This window comes from Chelonia mydas, chromosome 11, assembly GCF_015237465.2.
Source record: "Chelonia mydas isolate rCheMyd1 chromosome 11, rCheMyd1.pri.v2, whole genome shotgun sequence".
NCBI lineage: Eukaryota > Metazoa > Chordata > Testudines > Cheloniidae > Chelonia > Chelonia mydas.
The window spans coordinates 61,062,940-61,083,173 of NC_051251.2; the positions used below are offsets into that span (position 1 = coordinate 61,062,940).

At 39.2% G+C, this 20,234-nt stretch overlaps 1 protein-coding gene across 4 annotated transcripts in view; it reads left to right on the forward strand.

The window, feature by feature from the left end:
* PARD3B (par-3 family cell polarity regulator beta) overlaps positions 1-20,234 on the forward strand; it is a 616,262-nt gene that overhangs the window by 313,880 nt on the left and 282,148 nt on the right. For all 4 annotated transcript variants that reach the window (XM_037913130.2, XM_037913131.2, XM_037913132.2 and 1 more), the window contains 2 exons: positions 2,740-2,879; positions 3,970-4,098. In XM_037913130.2, coding sequence (XP_037769058.1) covers positions 2,740-2,879; positions 3,970-4,098 — 269 coding nt within the window. The remainder of the gene's footprint in view (positions 1-2,739; positions 2,880-3,969; positions 4,099-20,234) is intronic.

Sequence of the window (20,234 nt, forward strand, 5' to 3'; positions counted from 1 at the left end):
AGTCTAAGTGTATTCATCAACCAAACCTATTATCTCATCAAAAAATGATGCTAACTTAGTTTGACAAGATTTATTTTCCATAAACCCATGTTAATTGTCATTATAAAACATTAATTCTTTATTAATTAAGGCTCACATCAGCAATTCTATTATTTTACCTGGGATTACTGTCAGACTGGCAGGCCTATAGTTACTCAGGTCATCCTATTTACTCTTTTTAAATATTGGTAAAAAGTTATCTTTTTCTGGTCCTCTAGAATATCCCCAGTGTTCCAAGTCTTACTGAACAGAAGCAGTTAACGCTCAAGAGAGTTCCTCAGTCAACTCTTTTAAAACTCTGCTGATTTAAAGATGTGTGACTTTAGCTGCTATTTAACATTCTGTGTAGTTATTGTTGGAATGGAAAGAATTCCATCATCGTGTGATGGGAATACATCATCTGACTTTTCCCTGAGTACAGAACAGAAATATCTGTTGAACACTTCTGTCTTTTCGTTATTATTACTGACAATTCTACCATTTCCATCGAGTAAAGGACCCTGATAGTTGACATCATTGGTAAGGTTTCTTTTATTTGGGACGTTTTCAAAAAAACACAAAACGCTTTTTTTTATTGTGCGGTCTCTGCTGGCCATATATTTCTGCTTGTGTTCTTTTGCGTCCCTTATCAATTTTCCACAATTCCTAGCATCTGACTTCTATTTATTGTTATTAGTGTCTCTTTTTCCATTTATTATATATGGGGTTGTTTTTGTTCTGTTGCTGCTTTTTTGCTTCTCTTTGAACCAGGCTGAGGTTATTTTTTGTTTTTAAACTATCATAGCCTGCTTTCTCAATTTGTGGCTTTGTGGGCATTGAGTAAAATGTTCTTAAACAGTTCCCAATTATCATTTATATTTTTATTTAAATTTTTTCTCCAAGCTGATTTGGTTCATAATTGTTTTCAGCTTTGAAATATTGACTCTTTTAAATTCTGTTTACACATAACAAATGTAAGAAAGTCATGATCACTTGTACTAAACAACCGCTAATTTTTAGTTCTGTGATATATTCTTCTTTAGCTGTCAAGCTGAGGTTCAATATAGAATTCCCCTGTTGTAGCTGCCACACTTTTTGTGTTAGGAAATAGTCATATATGGCTTTTAGAAATTACAAGGATGTTGTAGTACTGGCAGCATGAGAACTCTAGTATATGTCACCCAAATTGAAATCGCTCGTGAGTTTTCGCTATACATTACAGATGGGTGCTTAAGGAGACAGTCGTCGTCTTCTCTCTTGATTTGGTGGTCTAGAGCAGACATGCATTAGCAGCTATCTTGTGCTTTAGCTGTTAAAACATTGATCCGTAAGCATTCAAGATTGTTTGCTTCCAACGTTGTCACTGACTTGGAAATAGGCAATGCCATCATGACACACAGTGCTACTCCTCATCCCCTTTTGCCCACTTGATCCTTCCTTAAATAGGTTATAACCAGTGATGTTGACATTCCAATCATGCACATTTTTCCACCATGTTCAGTAATATCACAAGGTTGAATTTATGCTCAATAAATGAGCAATTCTAATCGCTCGTTTATTACCCACACTCTTAGCACTGGTGTACAGGCAATTAAAAATTTTCTTCTCTTGGTGCCTTGATTAATTTGGTTCATGGCATCTCGATTTTGCGCTAAATAAATGCTCATTTATACATCCTCCCCTCGCTTCACTCGTTCCTTTTGTTTAACATCCTGCTGTCCCCTAGAAGCTTGGTTCCCCTTCTGCTAAAATGGAGACTATCCAATCTATACAACCATTCTCCCCATAAGAGGTAGGTCAATGTTCCTCACAGTTAAAACCTGCTACCTTACGCTACTTAGTCAGCAGTTCTCTACCAGAATCTCCTTCTTTCCGTCTTCCTTCACTTTTGGGGCAGAAAGGATGTCAAGAAAAGTCACTTGGACATAGCTCCTTCACCACTCTTCCAAGTTCTCTGAAGTTGTCTGTAACTTGTGAGATATCATGTGAAGCAATGTCTTTAATGCCAATGTGCATGGCTGGCTTTGATAACCTCAATCTGCCAGACCCTTGCCAGACAGATGAAAACCTGTGTGTGCATAGATTTCTGCTTAAGATAATATTGAGTCATTCCACATTACTAAGACTTAAGTAGAGTTTTCCGTACGCTTTGAATGGTATAAAGTTTCTGTGCTCTTCATCACTGTCACCATATTTCTTCCTTTAACTTTATTTTGAGCATATTTTGGGTAACAATCATGCCATTGATTATAGGCACACAATATGGTGTCAGTCAGTCCCCCTTCCTGTATCTGTGCTGCTTTGCCTAATTTTTTTACCATAATTTTCTTTGCTTTACACCACTATACGCAAATATTTTATGAGATGATTTGACTCTAAAGGATTAATATCTAAAGCAGTCCCAAAACTACCTGGGAAAAAGGCATTATATTTAGAGTGAGCCCTTCATTTAGTTTCTGATTGGAGCATGGGTAATTCAAAACTATTTTAGTTCATGCATATTAACAGCAGGGTCTGAACCTGTCTCTTCTGACAGTGTCATAATACTTACTCTTCTGGTCCTCCATGAAATCATGCTCAATGGCTGAAGCAGCTCTCATTGAGAGCTAATCTAAATGCTTGCTCTTGATACTTATGTTTTTAAATTTTACTGTTCCATTATTTTAATTAATATCATTTTCTTGTTGAAATTTACAATAAACTTCTCTGTCTGCACTCTAGGTCCTGAAGGACTTGGTTTCACTGTGGTTACCAGAGACTCTTCGGTTCATGGCCCTGGTCCTATTTTTGTGAAGAATATTTTGCCAAAGGGGGCAGCAGTCAAAGATGGTCGTTTGCAATCAGGCGACCGAATACTGGAGGTTAGCAGAACTGGGAATATCAAACATCCTTTCCTTTCTCACCACTAAATATTGTTTATCGACTTTTCAAATTTATATTTTATATTTATTTGTATTTTCTGTAATTACTAATGACCAAAATAGCATAGCATGTTTCTAATTTAAACCCCATATTGTAGGTTGTTGGGGTTTTGTTTTTTTTAAACACAGTGCTTTCATACTGCTTGTTGACTTAAATACACAGTTCAGAATCAGGTGCCTGTGAAAACAGTCTTGCAAGGCATTCAAACAAGGGAGAGTTGATAAAATGGCTGCCCGATTTTGAAAGTAGATACATCAATTGAAAAAAACAGTCTCTGAAATAATATCCAAGGATCTGTGTTTTCACTGTGAATGTTTTTCTAATGCACATTTTAAATCAGTTGCATTGTATTTTCTCGGTTTTAAATGTTCATATTTGTCTGACTTATGAACTCATTATCTATGGGGCTATTTTTACTTGCTAACCTCAAAGAGCTCTAATGTAAACAATATTAATGCTTAACTCTTGTTTAGTGGTTTTCACTTTCAAAGTACTTTACAAACTGATTAATCTTCACAAAACCCCTGCCAGGTAGGTGTTATAAACCCCCATTAACAGATGGTGAAAAGTAACAAAGAGGATAAGTGATTTGTGCAAGCCTGAGAGAAAACTCACTGTAGCAACCAAATTAAGGGCTTGGGTGCATGGCTCTGCAGCGCAGATTATGGGGGTGTGAATTCCAGCACACACTGAGGTGTTGCTCTGTAACTGCCCCATGTAAACCTTGCTAACATGAACTAGCAGGTATCTAATTTGTAGTAACATAGTCCCAGAAGACTACGTCAATGCAAGCTAGGTACTTTGTGGTTCCAGCTAGTAGGGTCTGGGCGGCAGTCACAGCTTAACACTTCAGTGTGTGCTGCAACTCACAGTCCCGTGGTCTGTGCTACAGGACCATGTAGACCGCCCTTAAAACTCAGCCTTTCTTGGTTCTCAGACCTCTGAACCACACCTCTCCCAGTTTAGAAAATCAAAGACCGCACTTGTTAGTCAGAGTTATTTTGTTTGTTTCCTAATTACATCCATTAGGTGAATGGCAGAGATGTCACTGGCAGGACCCAAGAAGAACTAGTGGCTATGCTGAGAAGCACTAAGCAAGGGGAGACTGTCTCTCTGATCGTGGCTCGGCAGGAGGAAGCCTTTCTGCCTCGAGAGCTGGTAATGTTTTTTCCGCTATGCCGAATCAGACTAGTTCTCTGTTTAAAAATTGACCTAAGAAATACAAGTAAACTGTCGCTGAATGAGAAGCCAGTGAAGGGCAATTATTTAAAGCTGGTCTTGGAGAAGTATTTATATTTAATTTTGCCCATTATTTAATACAATTCTTTGACATTTGATTTTCATCCCAGAAGTGACATCATAGACATAATTCACAAGGGAATACTGTAAATGAATTATGTAATGATGAGATTGAGCATGCCTGAAAATAAAGTACTCTTTTTTTAGGCTTAGGGTTTTGTTTTAAGTGTACATGGTGAATTTCATTGCTTGTGAAAGTAATGGACTAATGACACTGGTTGCAGACAGGCTCTGAAGCTTCCCTACACAATTCTGACAATGCCTCCAAAACAGGCATTGTTCAGTACTGGGCATCTCCTAAACCGGGAATACCAATTGTGGCACATTATGTGGCGGTTATATGAGCTGAAGGGAAAATGCCATAGTCGTTCTCAGGGCTGATAGGGGAGAACCTTGCTTTCTTGGCAGCCATTCTTTGATTTTAACAGGAAAAGTTCTAATATGTGCGAACTCTTCTTAAACTGTTTAACAGATTTCACATTCATTTAATAATAAAGCCGTGCTTTGGAAAACCTTGAATGTGAAATCATATTCCTTCCCACCCTAAATATACATAGGAGGAGTCCATTAATGTAGAGATACATACTTGTTTCCTCTCAAAGAAGACCATCTCTTTTCCCTTATCTTGACTGATGCATATATTTGTCTTTTCAGTGAGAGCTCTGCAGGATAAAGGAAGGACAGCACTTCCTGCCTTTGTCTCATTCTATTTTTTTTAAAGAAAACAAATGGCATTTCTTGTTTTCTTACTTGAAGAATGAGCCTTCTCCCTTTTGTCAGGACTTCGCTTTTCCTTTTGCTTTACCCCCTGTTAGCACCATCTCCTTCTGCAATCCACTTTGGTATGTTTTCTCATACTTTTCCTCTTGTTTCCTTGTTATCACTTAGTCCTTGTTGAGCAAAGTGTGTGTGTTGCCTGCACTCCTATCGGAAGCCCTGGAATAGGTTAGTTGCTGTGATATGACCCTCTGTCTTTCTGCAGTTGCTAGCCACTGCTTCCTGTACATGTACTACTGATCCAGAGCCAAAATGAAGTGTGCTGAGCTAATCTATTTTTGTTTTAATTTTCCTTTTTGCTTGAGCAATTATGTAAGGGGGAAAATTAGTGATGGAATGCTATCAAACCCATCCCAGGTTTATTAAAGAGATAATAACATTGCTAATTAGTGGTTCCCAGAGCTGCCAACCATGCTGACCTTGGTGAGGCCCTATTTAGAAAGATCCTGAGCTCTAAATTCACTGTGTGTATGGGCACGAAGGAGAGAGTTTCTACATAAATGTACAAACCTGTCCATCATATTTAGGATCAGAACTCAAACGTAATTCTCCTTCCTCTCCCCAATTTTTTGAAACAATAAATGGGAAAAAAGCAAACAGTTTTGTTATGTAAGTTAGAAAGTACCATTGCTTGAAAAGCGTATGGTTTTTTTTAAGTGTGCCATACTTTTTTTTTTTTTAACCATTTCTGTGTCAATGTCTTTCCCACCTAGCGTTACGTTTTCTGCTTTGCTGTTGTATGCCAGATTATCCTGGAAATTACAGCAACCCCTTGTGGGTAAAAGAGGCTGTCGAAATTTTTAATGTATTTATAATTTCTATCTGCCAAGCTTGCTTGCTATTCAATTCTAGACCCTATAGCAAGGATTAGCTATATTTCACGTGTTACTCCTGACTGGCAAGATTGAGACCTAGAAGGTAGCCACATTTATCCTTCTGGTTTGGCCTTCACTTAAATTGCTTTCTCTGTGAAAGAGTGATGCTCAGATGGCCCTCAGAGCAATAGTGATGACATGTGAATTCTAATACGGTAGTGTAGGCCTTGTAAACCCATTGACCTACCATATAACATATTTTAGTAGCTGAAATTTGTGTTGGATGCTTTTAAGGAACATGTCCTTCTAATTTAGAAGCCTTTCAGTAATATCTACTTGGTAGCTTGCTATAGAAATATGGCTTACAATACTGCCAGGCTACCAGATGTTCAGATTAATGTGATGTTTGACGGAAGTCATGTGGCATCTGAAAATAGTCTCAGCAGAGATTTGAGAGGAATCAAAAACTAGCTGATGTGCCTTTGTTGTTGTTTTTAATTTTAAGATTGAATTACAGTAATCCTCTGCCACCAACAATACATATTTGATAGAGGAGAAGAAAACACAAACCAACAAAATAAGTTAGAATGTTTGTTTTTAGGAGGAAAATAGATGGTTAATCCAATATTTTCTAAGGATGATGTTAGCTACAGGCTGAGACCCTATGTACTGCATGTAGAATATGACCCAAAATTTTGTTGTGGTGGTGATTTTAACAGTAGGGTAGGGTAAATGCTGCTACAACAAACCTGTTCTTCGTTTGAGCAGTGCTCTGAATATATGAGTTCAGTTCAAGATGTTGTTGGTGATCTCAAAAGATCTGAAGGGTTTGGCAACCTTGCTGTTGAAAAGTCCAATTCAAACACTCCGTGTCCTTGTGGCAGACTGTCTTTCACAGTCTCCAAGGCATGGTGCAAAACACCTTTATTTTGTTTATCATTCCATTGTTAAATAACATATCGGCTGCTTCAGCACTAATCCCAATAGAAATGAGTTAAATAACACAGGGTGACATTCTGTTAAGTGCCTGCCCCCTAACAGTAGGAGAGTTTGTTATAAGGTAAGGTAATAGGGAGGGTAAAACAAAGCCTCTTTTTATGAAAGCTTGCCTTCAGTAACATTTCAACTGTATTAGATTGCACAGGAGCACTGTTTGAGGGTTTTGCCATTCTGATCTTATGCTGATAATTTGCTATCAAATATAAAAGTTAGATATTGAGAGTAGTAAACCTTTATCCTGAGTGTCTCTTGCTGCTGGTATACGTAAGGGGATGTTGTGAAAAGGGGATATTATTGGATTGCAGAGGACTGGGATTTAGTTATACTAACCCTGTCAAAGTTAACATCTGAGAGCTGCATGGTTACACTGTTTGTACGTTAGAAACATTAAATAAAACCGAAAGCACGCTCTTTGAGTTATTGTCATTACTCAAAAAGAGAATAAGAGGCTCTTATGAGATTTTCTTATTGAAGCAGATGAGGAGAGTAGAATTTGGACCAACCACAGACTGTCCAGTTAGCCAAAAGGTACTAGGAATTCCTGCCAGTTGTTAACAATGTAATAGCTGAGTAAGGAGCTGGTTACAAACTCAGGATGAACTTGAATTGCTTAATTACCCCCGACTACAGACTAGCCTGTGATTAGTGCATACTGCGGGTGCAGTTTGGATTTAAGCTATGCAGTAGTGTGTATATTTTCTAAAGCATGTTTAAAGATTAGAGAAAAAATGACTTACTGATCAGGGTTGGATTTTCCAGCTATTATCAAAATAAATAAAACATACATCAAATGAAGGCTACTGTTCCATCCTATTCTGAAAATATACACACAATTTTGATCATGTATTTATCTGTGTCTCTCTCTTCTCTTATTTTCTCCAGGAAAAAATGTGTGATCTTAAGGTGGCACTCTCTTTTTTTAAATGATTTAAAGATCGTTTTCCTTTTTCTCGAAGTTGGTAAAATACAAAGCCACTTAAATTAGAATCAGCTAAAACTTAACCCTTCTATAGCATGGCGCTGTTCATTCCCGGGGCAGTGGCTTTTACAAATGTTCTTGTTATTTTTAATGAGTGTTGAAGCTACAGGATGTGTATGCACAGAGGCAGAGAAGTGCCCTTCCACCAAACTTGTCACAAATAATAAAGCATTGAAAAGGTTAATATGTATTTTTATGTATTTTAAGCCTCGGCATGCACATTACTGTAAGCTTTGCATCTATGTCATTTTAAAGATGGTTTTGAACAATCAGGTCTAGTTGTGATCATTATTTGTCTTGTTACTACACACATTACTTCATCCCTTGGGGGGAAAAACAAAGCACAACAAAAACAGTCGCACTGGTGTTTTTATAACAAATACTATTGGAGAAGAACCTGTGTAATTTAACTGTTGATCTTTAAATCTAGAATTCTCTCTTTTTACATATTTACTACACAGTGTGGAAGGAAGCACAGTTAGAGGCAAGTTCAGTTATGCTTTTTCTTTCTCTTGCTCTGTTGTGATTAACTTTTACGTTTTAGCTTTTTCCTAATTAATTCTTTGCACTACCCTGGAATTCTTCACCTAAAGGAAGATTTCTTGCTTGTGTGAAATGTTGTCCTTTTTAATTTAGGTATTCTAAGCTTGATTTCTTTATTGTTTCTTACCTGTTAATCTGCAGGAATGACAGCACCAAATTTCAATGCAGCCTTAACCATTATTCGCAAAAAGAAAAGGAGTGCAAATACAGACTAACACGGCTGCTACTCTGAAACTTAACCATTATTGTGTCTCCAGTTGGTTGTACTTACAATTTCAATAATTTATATGTTTAAAATTCCTGATTAGTAGATTAAATTAGGAACTCCTCTCATATACAAGTATCCTAAATTATGGTTCAAATAAATTAGTCACCTCAGCAATTAACTGTTCTCTCTCAAAAATGAAATCTAGTTTTTGAAAATCTGGCCCATGATACACATCAAATTTTAATGCTTTTAAAGAATATATAATACAATTTCTTTACCAACATTTTTGTACCTTATATAAATACAGGGGAGAAAAATCTTAAATGTATATATAACCTTTCATTCCAAGGTGCTTTATAAACTATATACATACCAAAATCACATCTCCCTCAAGAATTTCTTGTGCAGAGAGTCTCCCCTAGGCTGGAACAATCTAAAAAGTATTGACAGAGGGGACCATGCACATGCATCTTTGTACATTAGAACGTTTTGCACAAGGGTATAGTAGTCAACCTTTAAACTGTAGAGTTTACATGAACTAAATTTATACACTTACCTCAGTATTTGCAGTATTAGCTATCCTTACTATAGGTAACAGCTAGAGTACTAGAAATATTGTACTGAGGCAAAGTTATGTAGTTATCTTGTTCATTATCTAAAATGACTATCCCGTTTTTATGCAGGGGATCATAGCATGAAGTATGGAGAGTAGGTCTTGGTATCATCTACCTGTTTATTTCTGCTGCCTCTGTTTTGTTTTGTTTTCCTCCTTAGCTTAGAATAATTTGTTTGAGTTGTTGAGTTTTTTTGTTAAGACATTTTTTTTTGTCGAGCAGGTGGGTTTTTTGCACCATTTTGCAGTAGCAGAGTGAGGTTTTGGCAATGCTGTTGTGTATCAGTCTAGCTCCTATGAAAACAAAGAATTTCAGTTTGCTCCCAACCTTTCTCAAGGAGGGTCAGCAACATCTCTGTTGAGAGCTGCAGGGGAACTGACTTCATTTGGAAACTGGCATTGCTTTGGACCCAAATCCTTTAAAGATGTTTTAGGGTGGCTGTCTTGAACTTTGAATCAGGATAGTCTGTCTGTTTCCAAACACTTATGGAAAAAACCCTTGAAGATCTGCAGATAAGATCAGTGTATTTGGCATCATATACACTGCAGAGCTCAGAAGTCTTAGTTGGCATCACGCTTGAATCCATGAAATTAGAAACCAGAAAGACTTAAGAATAGGAGTGGAGACACTATAACATGTGGTTCTCAACAGAAACTTAGTCTTTGTGTGCCTCAACTCCCAGCTATCTGGGCTACAATATTTATTTGCTGTAAAATCAAGATTTGCTTTGACCATTACTTAAATCCACTTGGCAGCTATAGGAGGTTACCATCTGAAAGCATCATCAGATCTGATTCATCTGCCCATCAGAAATAATGATAATGGTCCCTTCTGGCCCAAAGATCTATGAACGTATCTATGAAAAAGTTCTTCTAGCGCAGCGGTTTTCCAACGTTTTTTCTGGCTATCCAGGTGAAGAAAATTATTGATGCCTGTGACCCAGTGGAGCTGGGGATGAGGGATTTGGGGTGTGGGAGGGGATCAGGGCTGGGGCAGAGGGTTGGGCTGTGGGGGGTGAGGGCTGCGGGGTGGGGCCAGGAATGAGGGGTTCAGGGTATGGGAGGGGGGGCTTTGGGCTGGGGCAGGGGATTGAGGTGTGGGGCGGGGCTCAGGGCTGGAGGGGGGGTTGGGGCACAGGGTTGGGGCTCTGCGCAGCTCTCACCCGCAGGCACTGCTCTGCCCCCACGAGCTCCCATTGGTCGGTTCCTGGCAAATGGGAGTGTGGAGCCGGGCCTCGGGGTGGGGGCAGCACGTGGAGTCCTGTGGCCCCCCCGCCTAGGAGCCAGACCTACTGCTGGCCGCTTCCGGGGCGCAGCACGGTGTCAGAACAGGTAGGAACTAGCCTGCCTTAGCCGGGCAGCACTGCCAACGGGACTTTTAATGGCCCGGTCGGCAGTGCTGACCAGAGCCGCCGCGGCCCACTGCCTTACATTCCGTGACCCAGTACTGGCTTGTGACCAACAGTTTTGAAAAACACTGTTCTAGGATATGACTTCTTATTGTGAACCTCTCTGGGATTTGAAGTGGGTAGACAAAACTATCTCTTTACCATCCCTACTTTAAAACTATAGCTATTAAGTCCGTTAGAAAAATTAATAAGATTTGTATGTGGCTGACCATCTAATAACAGTATTCCCATAGAGCCTGGATAATATCTCAGCACTGTGCTAAACTCTTCTTGAAGGTAGTGTGCAGATTTAGGCCCTGATTCAACAAGGTCTTCAACCACATGCTTGCCTTCAAGTATGTTAGATGTTAGTGGGATTACTTGCATGATCAAATGCCTGGCCTAAATGGGGCTTTAGTCTTAACTAGTTAATGTGCCTCCCAGTCTACTTCCCAGAGTCTCATCAAAAGGAAGTGAGGCTGGATAGTTAGGTGTTAAGAGTGCAGTTAGGCACTGAGCTATTACTTATGACAAAACTCTTTCACAAAGGGAGACCATTTTCTCTCATAACAATCACCGTGAGGTTTTGAATAAGTACACAAAGGAGGTTGAAGGATCTTGTTTTTGAAGTCTCCTCTGACGGAGTCTCACATGGTAAAATGTGAAATGCAATTCATCATCCTTGGAGGATTGAAGTGCTGAATCTGATTTGGTCAGTATTCAAAGCTGTGGTTCCAAGGCGACTAGGTATTTCAAACTAAAGCCTTTCTATCCAACATGACATGAACTTGCAGTGCACTACATTAATGTGCAAAATATCCAAGCACAATATAACATTCACCTCTGGCCTTTTAACAGGAGGTACCATTAGTGACTATTTTTATCACAATATGGTAGGTAGATAAATGTAGATAAAAAGCTTCTGTAAAAGTGTGGTAAGGGATACATGCAACAGTGACTTCAGTTATTTACCACATTGTGACATTACATCAGACCATTACCTTGCAGCATTGTTTTCAGAAGCATTACAGTATATCTGCCACAACATATAGTGTTGGTTTTTATGGTTTCAGAGTAACAGCCGTGTTAGTCTGTATTCGCAAAAAGAAAAGGAGTACTTGTGGCACCTTAGAGACTAACCAATTTATTTGAGCATATGGTAACTTGCTAAATAATCAGCCACCAAAAGTGTGTGTACGTGTTTTTAAACTGCATCTAAGTTCTTATTGGAAGGAAGGTAAAGAATGGTGTAAACAATACGGCATGTTTTTTTCAAACCTTTCTGTCAAATAATAGTCAATGTTCAGAGAGTGCTCTTTAACCTGTAAGGTTTCTTGCAGAAAATAGTAGTGAAAGCATGTAAATGTCTTATTTCCTTCATAAGCCTTTTAAAATAATCCTCATTGTTTTTTTTTTTTTTTTTTTTTGTGTTTTTAATCCTCATGGGTACATTGCCTCTCACTCTGAGCTCTGAATGGCACTCAAGGGAGTTGGCATCTCTTATCAGAACTGAGCAGCCAGGCAAGGGGCAGCCAGCACATTGAGAGGCCATGATAGTGTGCTGGTCAAGGGCATCAGTCAGGTAGTGAAAGGCCTCTTGTTGTGTTAAACAAATGCTGTTTCCTTCCTGGCTTCAGTGAGAACTAGGGTTTGGTTTTTTTTGTAAGCTTCTCTTGGCAAAAGAACAATAGAGATAAATAAGGCAGCCCTTCCAGTCAGGGAGATGTGCATTAGATTATCATAAATCCCACAGATAAAAAGTGCAGTGGTCAATGAGAACAGGCGTTCTTAGATTAAATAAGAGGTTAATTGAAAAGTGGTATCTCGGGAGATGGGGGATTGAGCATAATGTTTAGTAGATACCATGGACCATATTGAGAAGAAATAACAGAATGAACAGTGCTTATTTTAAAACCTTCCTGTTCTGTTTCTGTTGTAGATAAAAGACAGTTTCTAGTGTAGACAGTGGAGAAGACTGAAGGTGCATTTTGACTGTGCCCTGTAGGTGTGGAAAGATATTAGACGTATATAAGTAGATATTACACTGTTTGAAGGATTACATATAGCTTTTAATTAACAATGCAGAGATCTGTAACACAGATGCACTCGTTAAACCTAAGTAAAAACCAATGGTAACACTTAGTTAGCTAGCAGTGTTCTCAAGTAAGTCTCCTGAAACTCTCAATTGAAGATTTTCCGTCTACTGCATTGATCATTGGTTTGCTATAGTTATAAGTTTTTCTGCTATTATGTCTAACAAGTTTACACAGTTCTCTCACCTGTTTTTGAAGTGCAGTCCTTTATGAACTTTGCTGGCATTTTCTGACTAATTTGACTATTAAGTAAGAGTTTGCAGGAGAGAGGGCTTTGGGGTGTTTCTGTTTGCTGTGTTATCAAACTCCTGTCTTCAATCCCAGGTTTGGGAGCAAAACTTCTCAACAAGAGCCTTGGTTTTATTGATATAACAGTGAAGTCATTTGCATTTTGAGACTATTGATTCTATTGTTCAGTCATATCAGACAAATTATAAAATTGCTGCAGATTGCCCATATCCAATATATATTGAATTTTCAGAGGTCTGCGATAAGATTTAAGAGATTTGATTACAGCAAGTGTTAATTTTTGGAAATTACTGTTTTCACTTTTTTCAAATCCTGTAGTTGCCAAGTAATACCAGCTGTCGTAACAATCTATGTATGAATATCAGTGAATGCCTACCCCCACTGGAAAACTTTTGAAAAGGATGCTGCAATCAGATCTTACTGGAGATCCCAGGGACACTTGTCAGTTCTTCGTTTACATGGCCCAAAAATTAAAAATTGATGAATTTATAGATGGAGAGACATGCATTAAGGATGTCTGTCATTTTCCATGATACGCCCCTCTTTTCAGATGCTTATGTCCCCACACCCCCAACTTTTTTCTTATTGGGAAGTCTTTAACCAGATGAGCTCAGACCAGTGAGTCCTGGAAATAGTGAACAAAGGTTGTTTATCCAATTCCAACCCCCTCTCTACTCTTTTTCTTTCCTCTTCTGGGGACTGCCTCACAAGATATTGCTCAGAAACAAAGTGGACTCCCTTCCGCAACTCAGAGCCATGGAACGAATGCCATGAAGTCCTGGGCAGGGGGTTGTTCTCATTATTTGCTAGCCCTAAATAAGAAAAGAGATTGAAATCACATTTCGGATCTCTGACAACTCAACAAATTAATCCATTGTTTCAAATTCATGGATGATAAATTCAAATTCCTACCTGAGATCCTGAAGACTGTTCACAGCTCCTGACTTGCAAGATGCCTAGTTCCATATTGTAATTCATATCACTCACAGGAACTATTTCTAGTTTCTTGTGGGAAAGTCTCATTACTAATTCACAGTGGTTCCCTTTGGCATCTCCACAGCCCTAAGAGACTTCACCAAATGCTAGCAGTCTTGGCTGCACATCCAAGAAGGCAATGGAATCAAGTACCATAGTGATGACTGGCTCACAGAGGGTCAATCATCACATGAGCAGCTCAGCCAGGCAGTCCTGGATCTTTTTGCTGCTCTTGGCCTCAAAGTCAAGATAGCAGAGTCCACTCTCACCTCTACTGAATTGATTGACCTACCAGTTTTTCCCCCCAAATCTGATACCACTCGGAGGTGGGGGGGCCAGACTTCACACCTTAGATGTTATCAGATCTGTCTCAGTAATTCTGCCATACCATTTCTAGTGTTCACCAACAGAATGAAGGGTCAACCAGTCTTCACCCAAAGAGTGTTGAAATGAACTGTATCAGAACATGTTATACAGTAGCGCAGTGGACCCACCTCAGTAGCTTAGGACCTGTTTCATCAGGGCTCAGTTTGCCTCTATAAATTATCCCAATCTCAGAGATTTATATAGCATCTACCTGTAGTTCAACTCATACCTTTACTCAGCATTACTCCTTGGTAAAGGGCTCCATATCCAATGCCTGCTCTGGCAAAGTTGCCCTACAGTCATTGTTTCAGTAGGTTCTAAGTACCCATCTCCAGGACGTGAGTTACTGCTTCAGCCACCAGAAGTGGAATACATGGGGACAATCATTCAAAGAAAGGCCGGTTAATTTACCGTACAGTAACTTTGTCTTCAAGATGTCAGAGTGTAGTCCATAATCTCCGTTCCTTCTCTGCTACTATGGAGTCATTGGCAATCTGGATTCTGTTTTAGTTAAGAAACTGGAGAGCGGTTGTGGTTGCCCTTTCCTTTGTACCCTCAGCTACAGGGTGCTAGAGAGCCCCACAGATACTACTATTGAAAAGATTCCAGTTTCATAATCATGGAGCACATGTGCACCGGAAGAGGAATATCTATGAACAACACATCTCGAAGAACCACAATTACTGTAGGCTAAGTAACCATTCTTTACTCAAGCACATCCCTGAAGTTTGTTTGTTTCCTTTAGGTTCATGAATTTATCTAAGCAGAATTAAAATTCAGCACCTTTTGATTCCCCATACTTGTAATTTAATATATATATATATATATAAAGGGATACTAGGGATCATCTTGTGACAGATGCATGATGTCGGGAGCCTGAAAACTTCAAAAGATTATTATATTGAAATGTGCCAAATACCGTAGGCCTTGGGAGTAGTAATACATTTTTGTATCTATAAATGTTATATATATCCTTGTGAACTAAGGATTGTATACTAACTCTATTGGGGAGGGTTACTGAGTTCCCCCAAGAAGTAAAATCAGTGGGGGATAATTACTGCAGACCCTAGGACTGCAAAACAACTCCAGAGAAGTACCACCTCTTGAGGTGACTTACATTTACTGGTTCAGACTGTGTTCAAGAGGTCCACAGACAAAGAGCTTGTGGTATAAAGGGCCAGACTGAACTGGCTGAGAAGGGCCCTCATTTTGATCCAAAAATGACATAGGATTGTAACCAAGAAGGAAAAACCCTGCTGGAAGGGTTTGAGGGACTGGAAACCTACCAGCGTCTCCATGTGGAAGATGAGTGACCCTTAGTAAGCTTACCATTCATATAGACTGTTTTTTCTTTGTAATACTTTTGTCCTAAAATAGACTGTATTTTGAGAAAGCTGGCTGGCCACTGGTAACTCAGGCATTGTTTCTGAGAGAACAATCTGCAGATGTTGGACTGATGTCAAACCTGCTGGGATAGTCGCAGTGAATCGCAGGGGACTGCACCTAAATCCCAGATCTGGAGGGAGACACGCAGGTCCTTTCCCATAGAGGGGTGAGGCCTAAGACCTAAAGAGCACCCTTGAGGATACTGTGGAGGGAGCAGAGGTGCAGTTAAACACAGAACTGACACCCCCCGTGCCACTGAATTGCTTACGTGGCTCTGTGGTGGAATGCAAATTCAACACGACACTACACTTTAAGAGATGTGGATGTATATTATATATATTGTGGAGGAAATGTCACCTTAATTACTGCCTGGAGTAATTCTAAAATATTGGTTGTGTTGAGAGAAACCGTAAGGTGATCCAGCAGAAACTCACATTTGTATCATTTTGGACACTCACTGTACTCTTTCTGGAACAGAAACTTGTTAGTGTGGCAGCTCATTTCATTCACACCATCCTCAAGTCAACTAGGATTATAGGATGATACCAATTTTGAAGTAAAGAACTGAGAGCAAAGGTATTTCTAATAGAATTGAAGACTTAGTGCATCAGAGTGGAGTTGCTTTACCAGACCGTAAGTCTTTCAGTCAAGGATTACTGCTCTGCTGTAAAATATTGATGCGCTGGGATAGCATTCTAGCAATGTAAGGGAAATTTAGGATTTGGGAAAGTTGTTAGTAGCAATGAATAGTCATGATGTATGAGACTGGTTTCCCAAAAAAGGCAGTTAGCTGGACAAATTCCCTTACTTTTAGGAAGGTTGCAGCTGTTTATGGTCACCAGTGAAGGGACATCTATTATGAAGAACAGAAGGAGTATGAGAATTTAAAGTTACTGGTATATTGAAAGGTTTCAGAGTAGCAGCCGTGTTAGTCTGTATTCGCGAAAAGAAAAAGAGGACTTGTGGCACCTTAGAGACTAACCAATTTATTTGAGCATAAGCTTTTGTGAGCTACAGCTCACTTCATTGGATGCATCCGATGAAGTGAGCTGTAGCTCACGAAAGCTTATGCTCAAATAAATCGGTTAGTCTCTAAGGTGCCACTAGTACTCCTTTTCTTTTTGGTATATTGAAGGAAACCAAACTTTTAGGAAATGTATTTGTATTTCTTCCTCTGCCAACAGAAATTTTCAGTAGGTTTTTCATTGCTGTAGTTGTCTGTGATGAATTAATTGCTACTTGCTATGTTGAGCATCCAAGCATTTGTGGTTAGATTCCATGGAATAGGTAAGGAATGGTATGTCTTAAGTGAAGAAATAAGGACAGGGCTACCGTAGTTTCATGGTGAGCTGTGGAATTGACTTTTACATCTGATGCAGCTTTCCTTTCACCTATCCTGTAAAGAGTTCTGGTCAGTGGGGTTTCACTTCATGGCTAGCTAGTGTGTGACATTACAGTTAAAACAAACCAGACTTAGTTTGGTTTTAAGTCACATTTAGCTGGATCTTAGTGTAAACGTCACTTCATTTTTTGACTTCTTTTCCAATTTACAGTGGATCAGAGGTGCCCAAAATTCTTTGCCACTCCTTCCAGTCCATGGCATGGGTTCGTAGGTCTTGGAGTTCAATTCCTTTTCTCTTCAAACTTCTCTTAACAGAGTCTTTCCACCGTATCCTTGGACTTCCATGTCCTTTTTTGCTGTCGTCTTCCTCTCATGCTTTCTTTGCTGGTCATTATCACATGTGCCACCCACCTCATACATGTGCTCCCCAGGCTTTCCATCACTAAGGGTATGTCTACGCTGCAGTTAGACATACCCTGTCTGGCTGGCTGGCCTGTGTCAACTGACTTGGACTCGTGGGGCTTGGGCTAAGGAGCTGTTTGATTGTGGTGTAGACATTTGGACTTGGGCTCCAGACCCTCCCCCCTCGTGAGGTCCCAGAGCTCACTCTCCAGCCCAAGCCCAAGCCGAAACATCTACACTGCAATTAAACAGCCCCGTAGCACAAGTCAGCTGACATGGGCCAGCTGCGGGTTTTTAATTGCAGTGTAGACATACCCGAAGAGTTCCAAGTTAATCTCCCCACTGATTTCTTCCATGTGCCCTCTAACCTCTGCTTGTCTTCCATTCTCCTCAGTATATTGTTTTCCACTACCTGTATGTTTTTTTTTCTTCCCTTTCTATCAGATCCACCCTTTCCAAACCGTAGAGCAGGCAGGGACAAACACATGCGTTGTACATTTTTCCTTTCAATTTGTTACTTAATTGCTGGTCCCACAGTACTCCTGCCACCTTTTTCACTGCTGCCCGTGCATGCTGGGTTCTTCTTTTCAATTCTCCAGATTTCTCTCCGATGGCAGTAAGTGTATTTCCCAATACAAAATTCTTTCTTCTGATTCAGCTTCTCTCCTGAAACTCCTATCAACAGCTCTTTGTCCACCTTCGTTACTTGCATAACTTCAGTTGGCTTTGCATCTACCTTCAAACACAGATGCCCACTCTGATACCATATTTACCACTTCCTTTTAGCTATCAGCCAAAAGGGCCAGATTGTCAACATTCATTGGCTGGATCTTAGGGTAAAGCTGAATGTAAATATGCACCCAAGAAGGGGCAGTTTTTCAACCAATTTAGTTCTACTGGATAAGGAGCAGTTGTGAAAGGTATTAGGGGGGATTGTCTGGAGAGTTCCTTGAGTAATAGGTACAAGCAGCTGTTGTTTACATTGAACTTTAATTTACTGAGGTTTTCTTATAATAAAATTACTCGATTCTTAGAGTGCTGCAGTGAAAGGGTTGTGAAACTATAAGGATTCCAAACTGGGTATTGAAGGAGAGCTGAAAGAAACCTAATACTGAAAAAAATTAGTATTTATATCTCAATGAACATATTTTTAAGATCTCATTTGATACAGATAGCATGTCTAGGCACTCAGACGATAACCCAATGGATTGGTGAAAAGCACTAATGCACAGAATACGTTTATTAAATAAACGTAAAAATGTTACACAAAACTTGAAGAGTTTGGTTAGCTTTTCACATGTTTTTAGCAGTCTACTTGTATGGGAATCTAGTGTAAAACTGAACTCACTTATATTTAGAAACAATGATATAAAGCACGTGTTTGTAGTTATTATTTATAGTATATAAATGTACAGTAATTGTCTAGTTATTGTTGTCCACTAGAATTAACATCATTTTGTAGCTTCTGTTATAAAATATTCTATCATTTGTAGGGACATGGCAAAAAAAGAAAAAACACTTGACAGAGCAGTTCAGGAGTGAACAGTCTGTTTTATCCATGCTTTCTCTCCTGTCATCATTTGAGGACACGAGCAATTTTCCAACTTCTTCACTATAAAGATCTGTCTTACAGCCAGACTTTCTTGCACTGTGCTGAGGGGGCACAAAGGTTTCAGTTGTACTGGCTTGGTATGATGATAGGGAGTTGTTTTATGTTTTGTGGTATTTCAGCAACCATTTATTTTGTGATCCAAAAGGATATTGACAGAAAATCCCAGAGCATATATAAGTGAATGATGTCAGCAAGTGCACCCAATATTCATGATGCGAAATGATGTGATTATATGAGGTGGTATGGATATTACCTGTCCATTTCCTATGCTGTTAGTTGAAAATAAAGCTCCTATTTGGTGCAGCAAGCAAGTAGCAGGCAGAAATGTAGGTGATATTTATTTATTTATTTAGTGCCCCTATCTCCATAATATCTGAGTATTTATGCTAAAACTCATCCTCCCTCACACTGATCCTGCGATTGTCAGATTTGGGCTGCAGTTCATTCCATATCTAAGATTTCTTATGGCTAGGTAAGATACATCTTAGATGAAGGATTCCCTCTTTTGAGCCACGTTGTGGGATGCATACCTTAGCAGTAGATTCCTAGCAGCCCCATTGTGGTAATATATTTCATAACTACAAATCATTAATCAGTAAAATCAAGTCTAATGAACTTCAGCTAGAGGGGAGGCTGTGGTGCTGCTCGTGGGCCATGTGATTAAGTGACTTGACTGAACTCCTATGATGAGTCATTGTCACAGGCGACAATACAAATCCAGACATCCAACCATATTCTCTAACCACTCTAGCTCAGTTTCCCTTATTTATTTTAATTCATTGGCTTTGGGAACTTTTACAGGACTGTTGCCTCCATATGTTATAATTTTGTTAATTACTTATGTAAGGAAAAAATGTGACAGAAAGTTGTGTACTTCAGGTGAAAAAAGGCAAGCGCAAGAAATGGAGCAAAAGTAGTGGAGATAAGCTAATGACATCAAGACAGTAATTATCAGTGTCAACACCGTGCCATTTTTGTATTTTCCAATTAAATGAAATGAATTGACTTCCATGCAATTAATTTTTAATAAATATTTGTATTTGGTACATATTAGAATCAAGGTTTATGCTTCTAGCTCACTGAATAGTGTGACCCCTCCCTCAGACAGCAGTTACTTTCCATCAGCAATAGTGGCGTCTTAGATAAATGTAAGTGAATCATGTATTCAATTGACACTATTTCAATGATTGACATTCACTTACATTTAGTTTTTACCCTTATTGTTTTTGATCACACCTCTTGCTGCCC